Genomic DNA, 21,484 nt, shown 5'->3' on the forward strand with positions numbered 1-21,484 from the left:
ATGAGCACAGACGCAGAGATGGAGCAGTATGGCCCTTCGGCCATCTACCTCCGCAAGCCAGAGAAGGAGAGGATTGAGGCTCAAAACACTCCTTTTGATGCCAAAACCGCCTACTTTGTTTCTGATGCTGATGAGATGTACCTCAAGGGTAAACTCACCAAGAGGGAGGGCGGCAAAGCTACAGTTGAGACCCTGTGTGGAAAGGTAAGTCCGTGTGTCACATGCACTCACATATAGGCCTGTATATTACACACAATCACATGAGGCTCACCTTTCAAATTCAACATTTTCCCAGTGCATTTAATTTCTTTTTGATTGTCTTGGGCATGGTCAAATTTGCCAGCATATTTCTGTGCGACCAGCATCATACAGTTCGAAATGTAACTTCTTGGCCTTATTTATATTCAGTTTTAAAGCAATGTTAATGGTGACTTTGAGTCTGTTCACTCACTGTATATTTTCCACAGACCCTCACAGTGAAGGAGGATGACATCTATCAGATGAATCCTCCAAAGTTCGACAAAATTGAGGACATGGCCATGATGACCCACCTCAACGAACCCGCTGTGCTGTATAACCTCAAAGAGCGTTTTGCATCATGGATGATCTACGTGAGTCCCCAGCTCTTAAAACATCTTGCCTCCCCGTCACTGCAGAGTGACATTGAGATAAAAGCCAGATTTACATGCAAAAGTCATATTCTGTAATCATACAAATTCTAAATTGCTACATTTTTGAGAATCTGTCTCTCTGTTACAGTGTCATACCTCTCTCCCAGCATAGCAATACAGCTTGTGTCCACATATCTAGCTGTCAACTCATCGTGCAAATATGTTGAACTGATACAAAGTCTCTGCTACTGCAACAGACCTATTCTGGCCTCTTCTGCGTCGTGGTGAACCCCTACAAGTGGCTGCCAGTGTACGACGCTGTGGTTGTACAAGCCTACAGAGGCAAGAAGAGGATTGAGGCTCCACCCCACATCTTCTCCATCTCTGATAATGCCTATCAGTTCATGCTCACAGGTACACCTATATCTGATACGCAGAATATATACGTACAAACCATGTTCAGTTCAAGCTGATGCATCCACACAGTTGTTTGAAAAACTGAGGCAATCAGCTAAACTTCTTTATGCGTAATCTATTTTACACTGTATGAATCAAAAGCAAACAAATCTATCTTTAGTTTGTGGTCCAAACATAGCAGTTACAGTACTGACTTTATGTATTATTACTGGTTAAGCTGTTTGATTGTTGAGCCAAAAACTATTGCCATTGTACATTTCACATCTTCCATTATCTTGAACTTAATCTTACTGCAGCAGCTGTGGCTTAAGATTGAGCCTAAGTTGAATAATTTTGTGTTTTTCCAGATCGTGAGAACCAGTCTGTCCTTATCACGTAAGTAAAACCAACTTGTAAAATGTAAAGCCAATCATTTCTTCATTAGTTTAGGAACTGTACATCAAACAGTGTAGGCACTGGCTTTCAAAATGATCGACAGGCGTACAGTACTTATGGTTGGCCCCCACAAGACAGGAATTTACAAGATGTTATAAAATGAGCCTGTGTGTACTAATATGGCACATTTCCATGAACACAGTTTAATACCTGTTTGTATAAAGAGATGCCGACAGCAGGTGTATGGTTTACACTATTAATAGGCTTCATGAGCCTCGGTACCTGAGTTGTAAAGTGTAAAGTCAATAGAAATAATGAAAATCTGAACTGTCTGTACTTTGTCAGACTAATAGAATCTGAACCACACCAAAAGTAATACCTAAAAATACCTCAAACAGCAGCAACCATATTATATTTCTGGATCTGTCCTTGTCTGGCCTGGTCCTGTCAGTACCAGCTGGTCTTAGTCAGTTCTAGGATGACTCCTGTTGGATCTCGTCAGGTTTAAGAATAAATGCTGAACTGAATAACTGGTGTCTGTCACCTCCAGTGGAGAATCTGGTGCTGGAAAGACTGTCAACACCAAGCGTGTCATCCAGTACTTTGCGACAATCGCAGTTGCTGGCGGCAAGAAGTCTGATTCCGGCAGCGGCAGCAAGATGCAGGTAAAAGTCTTCGAATGATTAATCATCTACTATCTCAATTTGCAAATGAGGAGAAAAGTCTGATTTGTTACCGTTTTTGGCATAGATTTTATCTTGTAATGGCTCACTAATCAGACATATATTATTAACAAACCAGGCCTTTTGTGCCAGTGTGAATAAGGTGTTAAATCTTTTTGGTCAGAGTCTTAATGAACCAGTAATGTCCTCTAATAGGGCTCACTGGAGGACCAAATCATTGCAGCCAACCCTCTGCTGGAGTCTTATGGAAATGCCAAGACTGTGAGGAATGACAACTCCTCCCGTTTTGTAAGTGGTGGTTCCGTTATAAATGTTCCTCAGAGGTTCCTAGATGGGCATTGTATGAACACTTGAACACTTAATTTCCTGTCTTACTGTTTAGGGTAAATTCATCAGAATCCACTTTGGCTCTTCTGGCAAGCTGGCCTCAGCTGATATTGAAACATGTGAGTTCATTTGAGCCCCTTGATGTGCAGTATGTGCAAGACAAGTAAACGCATTGCCTTGAAATGTACGCTGTGCTACACGACAGCACTTTAACAGATCTCTTCTATGAACCTGACAGATCTGCTGGAGAAGTCAAGAGTGACCTTCCAGCTGTCTGCTGAGAGGAGTTACCACATTTTCTACCAGCTCATGACTGGCCACAAGCCTGAGCTTCTTGGTATGTTATTGCACTGCACATTTTATTTTATTTTTTTCCTCCGTAGTTTTCATATCTAGTTCAGCTCCCTTATATGAACAGTTACAATGTAATTCATTCATTCATTCATTTTCCAAACCACTTATTTGTAAGGGTCGCGGTGGGTTCTGGCGCCTGTCTCAGTGCTCATTGTGCAGAAGGCAGGGGAAACACCCTGGACAGGTTGCCAGTCCATCACAACAATGAAGTCAAACAGTTCAATTTAATTAAATAAAAAATTAATTTAATTAAATTTAATACACTGGATGATGAATTTTAAACTGGCATTCAGAAACTATTGCAGCTTCATAAATTAAATGTTGTGTTCTCTCTGTTTTTTTTTTTAAGTTTAAATGAAATGAAGCAACATTCAGTCAAATTTGTGATAGGCAAAGTGGAAGCAAAAATAAATTCTTTTTTTTTTTCCTGACTAATTTCACTCTAATAGAAATGGTAACAGTAACAGTAATTACTCAGTGAATATGCTTGATTTCATTCTCTGCAAAGAGTTTGTACTAGAACATCTTAAGTACTTTGAGATCATGTATTTATTAGGGCTGGGCAAGTTAACGCGTTATTATCACGTTAATTCATTAGACTATTGACGCCGATATTTACTTTATCGCGCATTAACGCATGTTGCTCACATGCTTTTATTTTGTAAAAGTCTGTTGCACTCACATTACCTAAAGCCCAAACGCGCCCAAGCACATTTGCCCCCGGTGTGCACGTCATCACGTTGAAACAGACACAGGCATGGCCCGACAACATTATAAATCAGTGTAGTTCAAATACATTCATCATGTCTTCCTTTTAACTAAAAGACATTTTTGGTCCTTTTAATCAGACATGGGATGTTTATTTACCGTGACAGTTTCGGAGGTAACTTCCTCCTCCTTCAGAAAGGTCCAACTGACAGCCGGAGCGGCACCTGGCAGATCCAGCAGAATAGACCTGACCGGGTTGCCCCACACCGCGCGGTGCCGCGGCCGGTGCTGGCCAGTACTGACGCGGTGCCGGCCAGCACCAGGTCTGCCGGATCCCCGGGCACACAGACTGCTGTACTTCCATTATAAACCGACTTTTGTTTATAGGCTACGCGGTTGCAGCAGCACAACGGACAGCGACACAGACAACATGGTTGCTTATTGATTGCGCAACAATCGCTTGTGAAAGGTTGTTTTCTCTTGCTGGTCACATTGTGCAAAATAAAAAGAGAGCTTCTTTATCTTATGAAAATGTAAATAATCGTGTGTGCCTTAGCAACTGGCTTAGTGCAGAGGAATAGAAAAAAAAACAGAAGTCCAGTAAAACATGCGCTTTACATTCTAGTCCCCTGTAAAGGAAGTTTCAGTAGTGAACTTTTTTGTGCTTCACACTTTGGTATTGAACATAGACTGGTAATGCTGCTCCCTGTTAAAAGTTTCTGCTGTTACCTCAGAAATTGCCTGTTTGTCCTGATTGTGGCTCAGGATTTTGTTGGTAGATTTTTTTTTTTCATAAAGAGAATGTCCTGGCAATAAGCTTTAATTTATTATTATTACTATTATTATTTATTTTATTTATTATTATTATTATTATTATTATTATAATTATGACATTTTTTAAGTTGAGATTTACACTAAATATGTGTTACTGATAAGTGGTGATGTTAAAAGTGTTTGCACAACAAATGTTATGGCACTTTCGTTTATATGGCAGCAGAACATTTAAATAAAAGTGCTCTTTACACTACTTATTGGATTTTGCGAATACAATGCGATTAATTGTGATTAATCAGGCAAATTATGCAATTAATTGCGATTAAAGATTTTAATTGTTGCCCAGCCCTAGTATTTATATGTAGTGATAAAAGTTGATAATGACATGGGGAGGCACAGAAGCTGAACGAGTGAGTTTTATATGGCATGCATTTCATGTCACAAGCATTTGGTATGTGACCAGACCATAAAGCCACTGGGACGCCACTCTTCTTTGCACACTCAAAAAAAGATGTGTTAACAGATACACATGCTGCTCACTTGTTAACACAATTCATTTGTCTAATCTGGGCCATAAGTGCAGTACATTGCTGCTTCGACAAGGTGTTGAAACAACAGGTTGCCAAGATATGATTTAAAAGACACACATGCAACACATGCCTGTCAAAAGTTAATTGTGGACACAAATAACATCTGCACAATATGTTGGATATGAATTTGTTAACACATGTGGACATATGGGTAAAAATATAATACATTTTTTATCACTGCTTCACCAAAGGTATTTTGATTTTTAATGTATTAACTTTTTTTATTAACATTTATTTAGTCTCTTGCTCACAAACATGTGTCAAAGAATTTCCTTTAGGCCACTTAGATATAAATTATATACTGTGGTCCCTCGTTAATCGCGGGAGTTACGTTCTAAAAATAACCCGCAATAGCCAAAACGTAGTCAGCGTGAAGTAGTCAGCTTTATTTTTTACAATTATTATAGATGTTTTAAGGCTGTAAAACCCCTCACTCCACACTTTATACACTTTTCTCAGACAGGCATTAACATTTTCTCACTTTTCTCTCTCGTTTAAACACTCTCAAAGTTCAAACCTTCATAGAAAAATAAGTCCAGTAAAAAAAAAAAAAGCATGCAAAATTGCACTAAAAAAAATCTGTGAAACTGCGAGGCCGCGAAAGGTGAACCGCGTTATAGCGAGGGACAACTGTATACTTATGAGATTGCACCATTCCATGCATCACCAAATAAAAAGCAAAAGTACCTAAAAATGAAATTTAATACTTACATTAAGTCATGCTGTGGCATAACATAAGATTGTAAACAAAGAACTTAGATATTATAACCTCTTAAGCATTTTGTTTACTCTCCACAAATACCAGCATATTTATTTCACCAGGGACTAATGGGAAGATAACTTGTTTTTTTTATTCATTCATTTCAGCAACCTTTCTTATGTTTTTATGGAGTCATTCTGTTAAAGAGTGGGATGCCATGTGTTCTCATTTCCATTTGCTTATTGTTTCTTGCAGAGGCTCTTCTGATCACAACCAACCCCTATGACTATCCAATGATCAGCCAGGGTGAGATCACTGTCAAGAGTATTGATGACGTTGAGGAGTTCATTGCCACAGATGTAAGTGGAAAGTCATTTACTGATTTCCATGAGTATCTTGACTATGATACATTGTTTGATGTTTGACTCCCTACTTTTATTACTTTGTATATGTCTTTGCATAAGTCACACAATAATTACAAGGAAAAGATGGAAAGCTTTAATTAAAGAATATTTTCAGACATATAGAATGAACCGTTAAAGCCGTACAGGCTGAATTATTGTCATTTCTCATCCAAGGTAATTAAAACACCAAATAATGTGTTGCTGTCCAAACAGTAGCGAGACAAGAATAGCATAGTATATTCCAAAAACAGGCTCTGACACTGAAGGCTTTCTTTCTTTTGAAATGCAGACTGCTATTGATATCCTGGGCTTCAATGCTGAGGAGAAGCTGGGCATCTACAAGCTGACTGGTGCTGTGATGCATCACGGCAGCATGAAGTTCAAGCAGAAGCAGAGGGAGGAGCAGGCTGAGCCTGATGGCACTGAGGGTGAGTAAGGCACATGTCATTATTTTAACATTAGTCTGTACATTTCATGTAACCATAGGGCCCAGCACAATGAGTATTAAAGACTTTGTATTTATTTTTTTATTTTTTTATTTTTTTGTTAACCAGAGGCTGATAAAATCGCCTACCTCATGGGCCTGAACTCTGCTGATATGCTCAAAGCTCTGTGCTACCCAAGAGTGAAGGTCGGCAATGAGTTTGTGACCAAGGGTCAGACTGTGCCACAGGTAATATATATTGTACAAAGTACTGTATACTAAGTACCATCTAGTACTCATGAAAAAATGATGATATAATACATCAAGTATCTTTGGAAGATCCTTTTTGGTCAGCGCTAAAAACAGCCATAAACAGTATGATGTGTGTATACACTCTGAAAGACCTGCCTGTAAATTTTCTATAAGCCTGTTTGTGTGTCTCATTTTATTGAAATATGTTGCTTGTTTCAGTTTGTGTTTTCTGAATGGAAGTGTTTGAAATTCAGCTCTTAGAAAGAAACTGATTAAAATGATTTAATCCATGTTTTTAGGTCAACAATGCTACCATGGCTCTCTGCAAGTCTGTCTATGAGAAGATGTTCTTGTGGATGGTCGTCAGAATCAATGAGATGCTGGACACCAAGCAGCCCAGACAGTTCTTCATTGGTGTGCTGGATATCGCTGGCTTTGAGATTTTCGATGTGAGTACATACAAACTCAGAATGCAAATATATGTGTATATATTGATGTGAATAGAGGGCTTTTGAAGAGGGCCTTTCAACTTACCAAGTGGACTCTATTTGTGCAGTTGTTCATATATCTTTTTTTCCTCTATGAAAGAAAATGTCAGCCAAACTTGCCATTTAAAAAGGTTACACTACACTTAAATGGGATTAGGTGTGGGAGTGACGTTTATTTATTTATTAACTTGTTATCCATTGAATGTAGTTCAACAGCTTGGAGCAGCTCTGCATCAACTTCACCAATGAGAAACTGCAGCAGTTCTTCAACCACCACATGTTTGTGCTGGAGCAAGAGGAGTACAAGAAGGAGGGCATTGAATGGGAGTTCATTGACTTCGGTATGGACTTGGCTGCCTGCATTGAGCTTATTGAGAAGGTAAGCAAAAACTCTGTTTGGAGGAACTGATTGATGGGCTTCCACCTGTCTTTCACTATCACAAGGATCACTCACCCTACCTGTTTCTCTTCCTCAGTCATCTGTCTTAACCTAATATCACTCTCTGTGTTCAACAGCCCATGGGCATCTTCTCCATCCTTGAAGAGGAGTGCATGTTCCCTAAGGCCTCTGACACCTCTTTCAAGAACAAGCTGCATGACCAGCACCTTGGCAAGACCAAGGCCTTTGAGAAGCCCAAGCCAGCCAAGGGCAAGGCTGAGGCTCACTTCTCTCTGGTCCACTATGCCGGCACTGTGGACTACAACATCACAGGCTGGCTGGACAAGAACAAGGACCCGCTGAACGACTCTGTTGTCCAGCTGTACCAGAAGTCTTCAGTGAAGCTGCTGTCCTTCCTCTACGCATCCCATGCTTCAGCTGAAGGTAATGTCTCAGATCAGAAATATGTCAGTACAGCCAGTTGCTGGACTCTGTTCTCATATTTTGCAAGTTTAAATGCAGATGGAGCCTAATTTACTCAAAACATAAAATCTGTTTGTAAAAACTGATACTTTCACAACTCAGCATACTTATAGAATTATTGTGGATGCTAATATATATTTATAAGTGAGACACAATGATAAATACGTATTCATGTGGTTATATGTGGTTTTGTGTATGTATTTTTTAAACAGCTGCTTCTGGTGGTGGCGGTGGCAAAGGTGGCAAGAAGGGTGGTGGCCACAAGAAGGGTGGTTCTTTCCAGACTGTATCTGCCCTGTTCAGAGTATGTTGTATTTTCTTTTCTTTTCTTTCTTTTTTCTTTTTGTTTATATAACAATTTGATTGTTTTCATTTGACGTCATCTTTCCCAGTTAAAGTTTCGTATTGCTTGTGTTTCCAAAAAAGTTGATATTTTTGGTTCAGTGTCTTCAGTGTTTCAGTCCAGTCATAGGATCATGCAGCATTTTCAGTATGTGTGAGACAATGTTAGCGATACGTTACATCAGTTCTGTTCCTGTTGGGTGATGATGCTCAATTTCATTTGAATGTTTTAACTCCCATCCTGATTTTTATAAATAATTACAATTTACAGGAGAACTTGGGCAAACTGATGACCAACTTGAGGAGCACTCACCCTCACTTTGTGCGTTGTCTGATTCCCAATGAATCTAAGACCCCAGGTAAACAAACAAACAAACAAACAAACAAACAAACAAATGTATAGTATATTTATTACAACTTACAGCTGCAGCAATTATTTCCTCTCACATCTAGTACAGAATTACAACCCCTGCACACACAGTTTCTATGTAAAAGATTCTGGCAGATGGTTGATCATGTTGAACTGTGTGCAGGTCTCATGGAGAACTTCCTGGTCATCCACCAGCTGAGGTGTAACGGTGTGCTGGAGGGTATCAGAATCTGCAGAAAGGGCTTCCCCAGCAGAATCCTCTATGGTGACTTCAAGCAGAGGTGGCTTGAGCACACATGAAAACTTGTTTTCGCTTGCTTTTGGTCTTATTTCACTGTTGAAAACTGGCTTGTGATAATATCAAAACTGTTTCCTGTCAGACACTTTGAATATTTTCAAATTGACTTATCTGTTGCATAAAGTGAAACTCTTTGGAGATATGTAAGGTAACTACATTTGTCGTAGAGTTTCAAAAGAACCACCCAAAAAGCTGATTCAAAACTGATCTGATGTATATATTATTTCTTGTAGATACAAAGTACTGAATGCCAGTGTCATCCCTGAGGGACAGTTCATTGACAACAAGAAGGCAGCAGAGAAGCTCTTGGGCTCCATTGATGTGGATCACACTCAGTACAAGTTTGGTCATACAAAGGTTGGAATTTTTAGGGGCGATTTGAATTCAACTTTTATGGCCACTTGCTTTTTTTTTTTTTTTTTTTTTTTTTTTTTAATTGTTGAGTTCTTTTATTTTTAAGTCTTGTATATCACAAATTACTTCCTAAAGATTTATTTTGCTGATTGAAATTGGTTCATGTCCGCACAGAGCTTAATGCAAGGGCAATTTGTATATATTCTAAAAAGTGGTTTAAATCACTAAGAATTCACTAATATTAATGGAAGTTCAATACCTCATGCATACTGATAATACTCTGTCCAAAGCAGCTTTTGTTTATGGGCTGCTTTTACTGATAGAATAGAAAGCCTTTATTGTCAACAAAATTAGGAGAGCTACTCAAGAGCAGTGCAGATATAGTTTATTAGGTGACAGAGTAATTTCCTGTTTATTTATAGTACTGTTTTTTTAAATTTATTTTCTAACTCAAACCAGACCATATCCACAAAACAAAAAGAAAACTGAGTCATTTTAGGAATAGTATGTCAGATTGATGACATACCTTTTGATACCTTAAAATCAGGGCTGATTGCAAACGCCAGCATGGTACCAGTAGGAAAGGTTTTAATCAGCAAGCCGTCATGCTGAATATGTAGATTCAATCATTTCTGATCGTTGCTTTACTTAGTTTTGATACATTTTCACTAAACCAGGTGTTCTTCAAAGCCGGTCTTCTGGGTACCCTGGAAGAGATGAGAGATGAGAAGCTGGCTGAGCTGGTTACCATGACTCAGGCTCTCTGCAGAGCATACCTCATGAGAAGAGAGTTTGTTAAGATGATGGAGAGGAGGTAAGCTTGAAATTAGATGAGAGAGCTGGATAAATGGAGAAGTCAGTAACTAACCGGCTGAAGGATGGATGATGGATGGATGTGGATGGATGGATGTATTGATTGGCTTCCAGAAATGTAGCTGTATTATACAATGATATCATGATGTCATGTTAATGGTGCATAATCAAGCATTCATTTCTCTCATTTATTTCAGAGATTCAATCTTCACCATCCAGTACAACATTCGCTCCTTCATGAATGTGAAGAACTGGCCATGGATGCACCTGTACTTCAAGATTAAGCCCCTCCTCAAGAGCGCTGAGACTGAGAAGGAGCTGGCCCAGATGAAGGAGAACTATGAAAAGATGACAAAGGACCTGGCTACTGCTCTGGCTAAGAAGAAGGAGCTGGAGGAGAAGATGGTTTCCCTCCTGCAGGAGAAGAATGACCTGCAACTGCAAGTTGCAGCTGTAAGTGAATTATTAAACCAAAAAAAAGTTGTTTTGATTGTGGTCAGATGAGCTACATGGGCTGTAGCATCATTTAACAAAATTCAAGTTGAAATAGAGAAAAACACAAATACTTAGAGTATGTGTCTGAACTTTTGATGTGTGATTGGTGTTGTGTGTTTGTATTTTGAATTCAGCTTTGATGCTAAATGCTTTACTCTACATACAGGAAGGTGAGAACCTCTCAGATGCTGAGGAAAGGTGTGAGGGGCTCATCAAGAGCAAGATCCAACTCGAAGCTAAGCTCAAAGAGACAACCGAGAGGCTTGAAGATGAGGAGGAGATCAATGCTGAGCTGACTGCCAAGAAGAGGAAGCTTGAGGATGAGTGCTCTGAGCTGAAAAAGGACATCGATGATTTGGAGCTCACCCTGGCCAAAGTGGAGAAGGAGAAACATGCCACTGAAAACAAGGTTTCAAAAAAAATGAATTCTAAAATTTGAATGAAAATACCCGACGGGATCATAGGTGAAATGATACCATGTAAGCCTGATGTGAGATTATGAAAATTAAGTTAATTATTCCCTGTCACCATTCTAGGTGAAGAACCTGACTGAGGAAATGGCCTCCCAAGATGAGTCTATTGCCAAGCTGACCAAGGAGAAGAAAGCTCTCCAGGAGGCTCACCAGCAGACACTGGATGACCTGCAGGCAGAGGAGGACAAAGTCAACACTCTGACTAAGGCCAAGACCAAGCTGGAGCAGCAAGTTGATGATGTGAGTCATATATTTACATGAGTTAAAGCACAGCACCCTATATGTCTTTAGTAAGGAGGCGAGTTAATTGGAAAGCCATTATGGACACATTTGTCAGAAAATAAACAATAGTTTTCTGGAGATTTATTAATAGGAATTATTTTGACATGAGTCTTCGTTTTTCAAGCTTATATTGTGCAGCAGGCTTGGTTAGTATAATATGGCTGTTAATTTCTGCTTATATCTCTATACATAGATATCTATAGTGATTATAACACTGACATCTTGACATACTAAAGCAACATTTTTTCTTGACTAGCTTGAAGGTTCACTGGAGCAAGAGAAGAAGCTGCGCATGGACCTTGAGAGAGCCAAGAGAAAGCTTGAGGGAGACCTGAAGCTGGCCCAGGAGTCCATTATGGACCTGGAGAACGACAAGCAGCAGTCTGAGGAGAAGCTCAAGAAGTAATTTGCCTGCTTCACTTTTAGTATAAGTTTATATCTACTCCCATGCATAGTATTGTCGTGAATAATTCATGCCAGTTAATAACACACCCATTGTCCAGAGAACCTCACAGTAATGTGATCTTTTTCTTAATGTAGATGGCCCCAGTGCTAATTGAATACCTAACGCTGCCAAGCTTATATTAAATGTGAGACCAAGGTGAACATCTGTCTTAATTTTGCTTTTTTTTTTTTCTTGTTCACATTCAGGAAGGACTTTGAGACCAGCCAGCTCCTCAGTAAGATTGAGGATGAGCAGTCTCTGGGTGCTCAGCTTCAGAAGAAGATCAAGGAGCTCCAGGTCTTGCACCTATGATATCTACACCTATTAAATGGAATAAGATGTGTTATGCATTTCAGCGGCATTGAGTTGCTTTAAGTAATGTGCCATGGATTTGCTTGAGATGTTAATCTACTATACAGTGAGTGACAATGTTCCGTCGGCTGCTTTTCCCTAGGCTCGTATTGAGGAGCTGGAGGAAGAGATTGAGGCAGAGCGTGCTGCCAGGGCCAAGGTGGAGAAGCAGAGGGCCGACCTCTCCAGGGAGCTGGAGGAGATCAGTGAGAGGCTGGAGGAGGCTGGTGGAGCCACGGCTGCTCAGATTGAGATGAACAAGAAGCGCGAGGCTGAGTTCCAGAAACTGAGGCGCGACCTTGAGGAGTCCACCCTGCAGCATGAAGCCACCGCTGCAGCTCTCCGCAAGAAGCAGGCTGACAGCGTCGCTGAGCTGGGCGAGCAGATCGACAACCTGCAAAGAGTGAAGCAGAAGCTGGAGAAGGAGAAGAGCGAGTACAAGATGGAGATTGATGACCTTGCCAGCAACATGGAGGCTGTGGCCAAAGCAAAGGTGGGTAAAAATGTCAAGAAATGTGAAAAATGGGTAGAAGACTTATGCACTGTGATAAATTGAAACACTCTGTCCATGACACCTGCCTGAGTGCATATATCAGATGCTTGCCTTTGGCTAGCTGTTTGCTTGTTTGTTTTCCATTTTTTCCATTTTTTGCATTTTTTCTGTTTTTCCATTTTCCATTTTAACCATAATGTTTTTAACAATGTGTTGATGACCATGACCACTTGTTGTTATTTGTACTAGTAAATCTGTCTATTTAACTTAAAATTTTTGATTAAAAATTAAAAAAAAAAAAAAAAAAAAAACATTTTGTTGTGGTTTACAGGGCAATCTGGAGAAAATGTGCAGGACTCTTGAAGACCAGCTGAGTGAACTGAAGGCTAAGAGTGAGGAGAATGCTCGTCAGCTAAATGACATAAGCGCACAGAAGGCAAGACTCCAGACTGAGAACGGTGAGTATTTATTAAATATGAGCACTTGATTATGTTGACATACACAGTTGCTCCCCCATGATGGTAATTTCACACATTTGGGTCACATATTTGCACTTAATGTCATTCAGGCGAGTTTGGTCGTCAACTGGAGGAGAAGGAGGCTCTAGTTTCCCAGCTGACAAGAGGCAAGCAAGCTTTCACTCAGCAGATTGATGAGCTCAAGAGACACATTGAGGAGGAAGTCAAGGTACAACTCACTTTCCACTCAGAAACTCAGTGTTACTATTTTAGCAATTTATTGTCCAATATATTAAGTTAATTTGGTTAATCATTTTGAATTATCTGTTTAGTTCAAAGGTGATCCAAAATTCCGTATTTATGTAGATTAAAATGTGCTATGTGTTGTTCTGTGAATCACGTATTAGTCATTAGTGTGTTGTACTGAATTCACATTGAATATACAAAACATTAGGGATTTTCATAAAGTACACAAAAGTGAATCCACATGTGGGTAGCTGTTTGTCAAGAGAAGTTTTTAATTTTTTAAAGACAAATCTAAGGAAGTTGATATTACCAAGATACCATTTTGCGTATCAGTTTATATTCCTTTTAAGTGATTAATATGCTCTTGTTTGTGATCATGATGTCTAGGCTAAGAACGCCCTGGCCCATGCTGTTCAGTCTGCTCGCCACGACTGTGACTTGCTCAGAGAGCAGTTTGAGGAGGAGCAGGAGGCCAAGGCTGAACTGCAGCGTGCCATGTCCAAGGCTAACTCTGAGGTGGCTCAGTGGAGAACCAAGTATGAGACTGATGCCATCCAGCGTACTGAGGAGCTGGAGGAGGCTAAGTAAGTGAACACATTTCTGCTGCTCCACAGATTCACTTTAAAGTTCCAATCTTCAATCCATAATCAAACTGGACAGCATCATACCCAAAATGATATAAAGAACTTTAAGGACCAGCAGCTAAATTAAATTTGTTTTTTGTGCAGTTTGGAGCAACCAAAGACCAGCTTACATGTGTGACACTTTTGTAACTACTAAAGAATATTGGATCTGCAGTACTATATGTTGAGAATGTGATTAAAAATTGGGTTGAAAATTCATTGTTCCAACTTTTCAAAGATGCTTGCAAATATATGTAAAACTGAAGTGGGGAAAAAAAACAGTATTCTGACTATAATGGTGAATACATGAATTAAGTTAATTCATTTAGTGCAAGAAGACAGAGCGGTGTAAGGAATTGTCCAGGCATCAACTTTTTGGACATCATAAATTGCTTTTGCTCTTCATGGATTCAAATGCTATGATCACAGACTTTGTAACTAAGGTACAACTGTTCCCTTAGTTGAGCTAAATTACAACTTCCTTTGCAGGAAAAAGCTCGCTCAGCGTCTCCAGGAGGCTGAGGAGTCCATTGAGGCTGTGAACTCAAAGTGTGCCTCCTTGGAGAAGACCAAGCAGAGGCTCCAGGGAGAGGTGGAGGATCTCATGATTGATGTGGAGAGAGCCAATGGCCTGGCTGCTAACCTTGACAAGAAGCAGAGGAACTTTGATAAGGTCAGTGGCCCATTACAGGATATTGCTGAATTTCAGTGTTCACAAATATTAGGTCTGTGCAGTTGCATTAAATAGAAATTTATTGTCATTATTGATTATTTATTTAAGTATTGACTTTTTACTTTGTAAGCATGTGCAGCAAACTCGCAATATTTTCAGCTCAAATGATACTCGAAACTTCTTTTTGTCATTCTTCCTATCTCCTGTAATTATTCATTTTTCACCGGTATCTTTGTAATACCAGGTGCTTGCAGAGTGGAAGCAAAAGTATGAAGAGGGCCAGGCTGAGCTGGAGGGAGCTCAGAAGGAGGCCAGATCTATGAGCACTGAGCTCTTCAAAGTGAAGAACTCCTATGAGGAGGCTCTGGATCAACTAGAGACCCTTAAGAGGGAGAACAAGAACCTGCAGCGTATGTACCGTGTATTCTTCTTGGGGTTTACATACAATATAACTGTACTGTAACTTAATCTGTTAATTCATGTAGGAGTTAAGTGGTTGAGCAAATGCAACATGCTTGAGTTTAGTTGTTGAAACTCTGTACTAAAGACAGATTATGGGTCGGGTCATCACTACTCCTTTTTGACTGTCTTTGTTTGGCTGTCAAAGCATAAAGAGTATGGGTTTTTGCATGGGTATCAGGTTGAAACGCTATACAGAAACATATCATGTATTGTCTTCTGCAGAGGAGATCTCTGACCTGACTGAGCAGATCGGTGAGACTGGAAAGAGCATCCATGAGCTGGAGAAGGCCAAAAAGACAGTGGAAACTGAGAAGGCAGAGCTCCAGACCGCTCTTGAGGAAGCCGAGGTAAGATCACTTGGTGGCTGGAACACTAATTCAGATTGAGTCAAGTTCAAGAATTCCTTTTAATGAGGTAATTCTAGGACTATTGCATACTTCTGTGACCTACATGCAATATGGTATTTAATGTGGTATTAATTTAATGGAATCTAGCACTTTTAATGTACGAACTGTCACCTCTTTAATAGCGTTCATCAGATCAGTGATGTGATTTGTGATTGTTCAAATTAATCTTCACTGAGGTGATACAAAGTACAAGGGTGCTTCATGTATCTGTTTAAATGTCTTCTATTAGGGTACCTTGGAGCATGAGGAGTCCAAGATTCTCCGTGTCCAGCTGGAGCTGAACCAGGTCAAGGGTGAGGTGGACAGAAAGCTGGCAGAGAAGGATGAGGAGACGGAGCAGATCAAGAGGAACAGCCAGAGGGTGATTGACTCCATGCAGAGCACCCTGGACTCTGAGGTCAGGAGCAGAAACGATGCTCTGAGGATCAAGAAGAAGATGGAGGGCGACCTGAATGAGATGGAGATCCAGCTAAGTCACGCCAATCGCCAGGCAGCTGAGTCCCAGAAACACCTCAGAGGTATCCAAGGACAGCTCAAGGTGTGTTGAAGCGTCAATTTATGGTCCAAGACATTAGCCTACATGATGTTGTGTAGTTTAGGAAATACAATTGTAGAGCAGGGGTCAATCTCAGGGGTTATGAAGGAGGATAGCACACACCATGTTAGCTCAAACTGCTGAATACTGTATATACCCTTTGTTTAACTGCAGTTTTCAATGATTCAGTGTACAGTTTTTTATAGGCCAAACAGTGAATTCACATTACCATTGCCCTTGTTTTCAGGATGCCCAACTGCACCTTGATGACGCCGTCAGAGGCCAGGAAGACATGAAGGAGCAGGTTGCCATGGTGGAGCGCCGCAATGCCCTCATGCAGGCTGAGATTGAGGAGCTGAGAGCTGCTCTGGAGCAGACAGAGAGAGGCCGCAAAGTGGCTGAGCAGGAGCTGGTGGATGCTAGCGAGCGTGTTGGACTGCTTCACTCTCAGGTTTGTCAGTCATTTACTTGGGAAAATGTGCTCTGTGAACAGCAACACGCTGAAAGTTTGCATGTCAGTTCACGTTCAATTCCATGTATCGGGGAAATTTTTGGGATTGGGATTGAGAAACGCAGCGAAAAGTACACTGCTGAATTAAATTTTATTTTGTGCTAATGTCAGATGTTTGTTATGATGTCTCTCATTTACTGATTTATTTGTTTTTGTCTGATATGCAGAATACCAGCCTTCTGAACACTAAGAAGAAGCTTGAGTCTGACCTCGTCCAGATCCAGAGTGAGGTGGACGACACTATTCAGGAAGCAAGAAATGCTGAGGAAAAGGCCAAGAAGGCTATCACTGATGTGAGTTTAAATGTCTTTCTCTCGTTCCCTTTCTTCCTACAATACATTGTTGTTACTGCAGACACACAGCTAATGGATTTGGATTAATATAATTTGTACATTTTTAATACCGTCTGGTCCTGTGGGTAACGACACAGGACTGCAGCTGACAGAAGGATGATGTTGTAATGGGTGAACTCTGGCCATTCCTAGGCTGCCATGATGGCTGAGGAGCTGAAAAAGGAGCAGGACACCAGCGCTCACCTGGAGAGGATGAAGAAGAACTTGGAGGTGACAGTGAAGGACCTGCAGCACCGTCTGGATGAGGCCGAGAACCTTGCCATGAAGGGTGGCAAGAAGCAGCTGCAGAAGCTGGAGTCCAGGGTATGTTCAGTTTTTCCTGGTCGTGGAAAGAGAATCTTTCATCTGTGTACCTTCTCATTTAGCCCCCATTTAAATTCTGACTGGCTCAAGATGAAAAATTTCCACTCTGGACTATAATGTGTTGCAGGTGCGTGAGCTGGAGTCTGAGGTTGAGGGTGAGCAGAGACGTGGAGCTGATGCCGTCAAGGGGGTCCGCAAGTACGAGAGGAGGGTGAAGGAGCTGACTTATCAGGTACATTGTACATTCCAGGAATATATCCTGGACCCTGATCATAATTTCCTGATGACTCAGCGCTGAGGACTGTGCTCAGGATATCAGACAATGCTCCTAAAAAGGTGGTTGATAACTAATTCACAGTTTCACAAGCTGTTGCTGCACAATCATCCATCCTTATGTGCTGCAGTGCTGCTCTTACATATTTAAGGGACAATACTGCAAACACAAGTTCTCCTCTATGCTATCTTTTTCTTCCCTGACTTTCTTTTATCTCCCCAGACGGAGGAGGATAAGAAGAATGTGAACAGACTGCAGGATTTGGTGGACAAGCTGCAGCTCAAAGTCAAGGCCTACAAGAGACAGGCTGAGGAGGCTGTAAGTAAAGCATGCTAATATCAAGCTTTGATGTGCAATAATATGGCAGAATAAATGATGATATCAAAAAAAACAGTGTGGAATATTTAAACTGAGAGGATGACAGGTTCTTCTTTTTTTGCCCTGTGCTCTTTCCAATGCAGGTTCATAAATTGTATTAATTCTGATGAGTGTGTTTGTTGAGTTTTTCAGCTGTTTTATGACAGCTGGCTTATGAAACCATTTGACCCACAGGGATGGTGAAGAATTACAACTAAAGAAAACTAATAATATATTGTTATGAGCAAAATGATATCAGAGAATACTTTGGTTGTTTTGCTTCTTTGTTGATCAGGTTATTGAGGCACCCGGTGTTATAAATTCTGATTACTGGCTTGTATACATCAGAACAAATTTAACTGTGCCCTGAGGGATTTTGATGACTTACTCTAATAAACATTTTACACTCTAATTTATCACACTCCAGCTAACCTAACAGGAGAACTGTTTCATACATTTATGCATTTTCTACCTTGTACATCCCAACAGGAGGAGCAGGCAAACACTCACCTGTCCAGGTTCAGGAAGGTGCAGCATGAGCTGGAGGAGGCACAGGAGAGAGCAGACATCGCCGAGTCTCAGGTCAACAAACTCAGGGCCAAGAGCCGTGATGCTGGAAAGGTAATTTGTTTGGAAACAGTTTATTTACTGTGTTCATAATGGAAATTATTAGTGTCCAAGTCTGAATCTGTATTGATGAAGCAGCAAAAAACAAAGACCTGTTCACTACTGAAGTCATAATAAAGTTAATGTGGCGTGCTAGATCAGCAGTCCTTTTCCACGAGTTTTTTTGTTTTTTTGTTTTTTTGTTTTTCTTTTTTGCATTTAGAGCAGGTGTAAACGATGTATTACTGTAAGCGTTTCTCCTTTTTGCTGCCCTGGTCCTTTGACACTGGCAAATTTGAATGTGTTTTTCATTTCTTCCCCACAGGGAGGTGAGGCTGCTGAATAAAGAGACCACATCCACCAAACAGTGTTCATAAAATATGAACTGACTGTTAAATGCTTTTTTCTGTAACACTTCAATAAACATTGCCTTTTTATTGACTACTCTTGCTTCCAGACGCTTCCTCTTTTATAAGACAACGATTCAGATCCATGAAAATGCAGTGGAAATAATTTTCTCCTAGATTTTTTAAAATTTGGTGGAATATCTGTATGAAGCAGCATTTTGACCCTGTTACTCAGAGGCTGCATTAACCCTGACAAATTAACACGTTACAAAATTTCATTTTCATTTTTCAATATTTTATCACACAGTCATTAGTTTTGTTGCTTTTTCAGCTTTTGATGTATCACAAAAAATTAGAGAAATATTTATGCGAGTTCATAAATTACAGCACATTAGCTGTCAGGTTAACCTTGCTCACTACCCGGTAGCCAAAGGGCCAAATTCATCCCAAAAAGTCAGTGCAGTCTGTTGTAATACTGTAACTTGAACGTAAACACAGCAATTCTGTCGACTGTTTGTGTTAAGAGTTTTTCACATTGAGCCTCTGCTGTGAAAATTGAGCCACGGCAGAGCCTGCAAAACCTGTACGGGTTGTGCAAGCTGATTATGGGATTGAGGCTTGTGTTACCTTGCTTCTGATGGAGGTAGCTACAGGATCTTGCCTCTCATATCCAAAATGCCATCATTGTAGCAGTAACAGGCCACAGTAAATAGCTGTGGAACTCAGAGGTAGTCATGCAAATTGCCTTCAGGCTGCGCTGTAGGAATGAACAACAGAGCAGCATCTATTTCCTCTGTATGTCAGTAGCAGGTACACACACCCACACAGACCACCACACGTAGACGATGCACAAAAACACTCGGCACACACACTGATGTGCAGACACACACACACACACACACTCACACACATGCACGGACTTGCACACGGAGAAAGAGCAGCTCAATAGGTGGTCTGACAGAAGTGGTTTATTGTGCATGAATGCTCCTTAAATTTCACTGTGTTGCATCAGCCACAGCCCACTGTGTTTTTGTTAAATTAGTTCGCCCTTGTTTCCTAGCACAAATACACTTGAAACAGCAGAGTGTGCAATGTGAATGACACTTAGGGCTCACATCTAAAGTGAGATGCAGTCATGCAAAATGTCTATATATATTTTACCTAGCCTCCTCCCCAATACAGTCATGTTCCACTCACTTTTGCATCAGGAAATCTCGGCTGTCAATTGGCTGTGCAATATGTGTAATGACTTCAAGATGCGAGATGCGATGGAGCACAGGTCTGTAGATTGAAAACAGTGCATGATGCAACAATTTGGTATGGGTGTGATAGAATATTAATCACCTTTAACCTTATTGGTGCCATGCTCTGTGACATTAAGCCACAGACACTGGACCAAATGGGGTGTATTTTGTCTTGTGTGCTGTGCCCCTGCCTGATAATGGTGTTTATTAGGAGCGCTGACACACACACACACACACACACACACACACACACACACACAGGCACACAGAAATGAGCAGCTCATTGAAAGGCAAAAAATGTCCTGTGCACTGACTCAGGAGATGAGGTGATTAGCCAGTTAATCGGTAGCCAGGTGCAAACAAGCTAACCACTTCTCATCATTACACTACAGTGGTTTCATTAGCGAGGAAACTGGGGATGCTCAATGAATGTTTCTGGACAGCGGGGACGAATGAGTCGCTGCGTTGCATGTGAATGCACATTACAGAAAAACTGGACAACCTTCAGTCTGTTTTTTTTTTCTTTCAACCAGTCTTTCACCTCTTTTGGTTTGCTTGTCCAGCACACTGCTTTACACCTATGCATTTTTAAGGCACTAGTCCCCCTTTTTTGTCTTCCATAAATGCAGATATTTGACACAAGAAACATACAATTGCGAAACATATGAAACATATAGGAAGTTGCATGAATTACCAGCAACTGATGTGTCTACATTAACTGCATGCAGATATGGTTGTCTGACCAGTAACCCCCATGATAAATGAGCACGCTGCTTTATTAAGTCTCCAGTGTACGCTCACACACCTCATATACATGTTTGTGTCTTCATTCCATATGGATTCCTCGAAAATAGTGCTCCTGTTGTGAAAACGTTGCACCAAGCATTTTGTTCTTGCAGGGCGTTTAAGGAACAGCCTCGCACCATTTCAGAATTCAATCAGCAACTAGACGTGATCGGGTTTTCATGTTTTTCCGAGCTGTTTTCAGAGTTTCATGTTCTTGACTCATTCGAAAAGCTGAAGGTCGAGGCTGCTGGAGGAGCGGGCGCACAGCTGATCAGATCCCAAATCCCATTGCCCAAAAGCACGTTGCTTTCCAGACATGCACCTCGCTGCTCCTCCAGCTGTGCATCAGCGGCAGGGCGTTCAGACCAAATCAGCTGTGGCTCTGCTGATTCACATGATCCATCTCAGGAAATCACCTGATCAACTGAGAAACTGTGGCCATGCAAAATTTTGAGCCCCGGGCACAAAGTGTTAGATGAATCAAACCCTTTGTTCTGCTGTAGGAGTTTGTGATTTGTGGCCACAGACATCTTTGTCCCTTCTTTTTTCGATAACTTTTTTTTTTCTTGACAAGGAAAAAAATAGATTCATTATTCTTGGGTGGTGTTATTAGT

General features: G+C 40.7%; 1 protein-coding gene and 1 long non-coding RNA gene across 2 annotated transcripts in view; one reads left to right on the top strand and one right to left on the bottom strand.

Annotated features, from left to right (window-relative positions):
- On the top strand, positions 1–18,925 carry LOC115373321 (myosin heavy chain, fast skeletal muscle-like). Its single transcript, XM_030071644.1, has 39 exons — positions 1–204; positions 468–611; positions 869–1,025; positions 1,376–1,403; positions 1,954–2,068; positions 2,282–2,374; positions 2,469–2,532; positions 2,652–2,750; positions 5,795–5,898; positions 6,233–6,371; positions 6,498–6,616; positions 6,919–7,068; positions 7,316–7,486; positions 7,624–7,930; positions 8,182–8,273; positions 8,583–8,670; positions 8,845–8,962; positions 9,213–9,336; positions 10,011–10,147; positions 10,344–10,599; positions 10,808–11,050; positions 11,178–11,354; positions 11,653–11,798; positions 12,048–12,138; positions 12,296–12,685; positions 13,017–13,143; positions 13,254–13,372; positions 13,777–13,973; positions 14,502–14,685; positions 14,930–15,095; positions 15,370–15,494; positions 15,784–16,092; positions 16,337–16,540; positions 16,768–16,893; positions 17,086–17,256; positions 17,384–17,488; positions 17,753–17,848; positions 18,377–18,508; positions 18,819–18,925. Exons 1-39 carry the CDS (start codon positions 1–3, stop codon positions 18,837–18,839), a joined length of 5,838 nt encoding a protein of 1,945 aa, XP_029927504.1. The 3' UTR covers positions 18,840–18,925.
- LOC115373322 (uncharacterized) overlaps positions 9,918–21,484 on the bottom strand; it is a 19,446-nt gene continuing 7,879 nt past the window's right edge. Inside the window, exons 2-3 of the long non-coding RNA XR_003929525.1 lie at positions 18,398–18,500; positions 9,918–10,040 (exon numbers count right to left, since the gene is read on the bottom strand). This is a non-coding gene — a long non-coding RNA (uncharacterized LOC115373322). The remainder of the gene's footprint in view (positions 10,041–18,397; positions 18,501–21,484) is intronic.

The sequence above is a fragment of the Myripristis murdjan genome, chromosome 16 (assembly GCF_902150065.1).
Source record: "Myripristis murdjan chromosome 16, fMyrMur1.1, whole genome shotgun sequence".
NCBI lineage: Eukaryota > Metazoa > Chordata > Actinopteri > Holocentriformes > Holocentridae > Myripristis > Myripristis murdjan.

Bases quoted from the DNA above. Each gene is read 5' to 3' on its own strand.
- LOC115373321 (XM_030071644.1), top strand. From the start codon at position 1: ATGAGCACAGACGCAGAGATGGAGCAGTATGGCCCTTCGGCCATCTAC. The intron at 9,337-10,010 runs GTTGGAATTTTT...TCACTAAACCAG, and splicing joins ACAAGTTTGGTCATACAAAG to GTGTTCTTCAAAGCCGGTCT. The intron at 17,489-17,752 runs GTACATTGTACA...TTATCTCCCCAG, and splicing joins TGAAGGAGCTGACTTATCAG to ACGGAGGAGGATAAGAAGAA.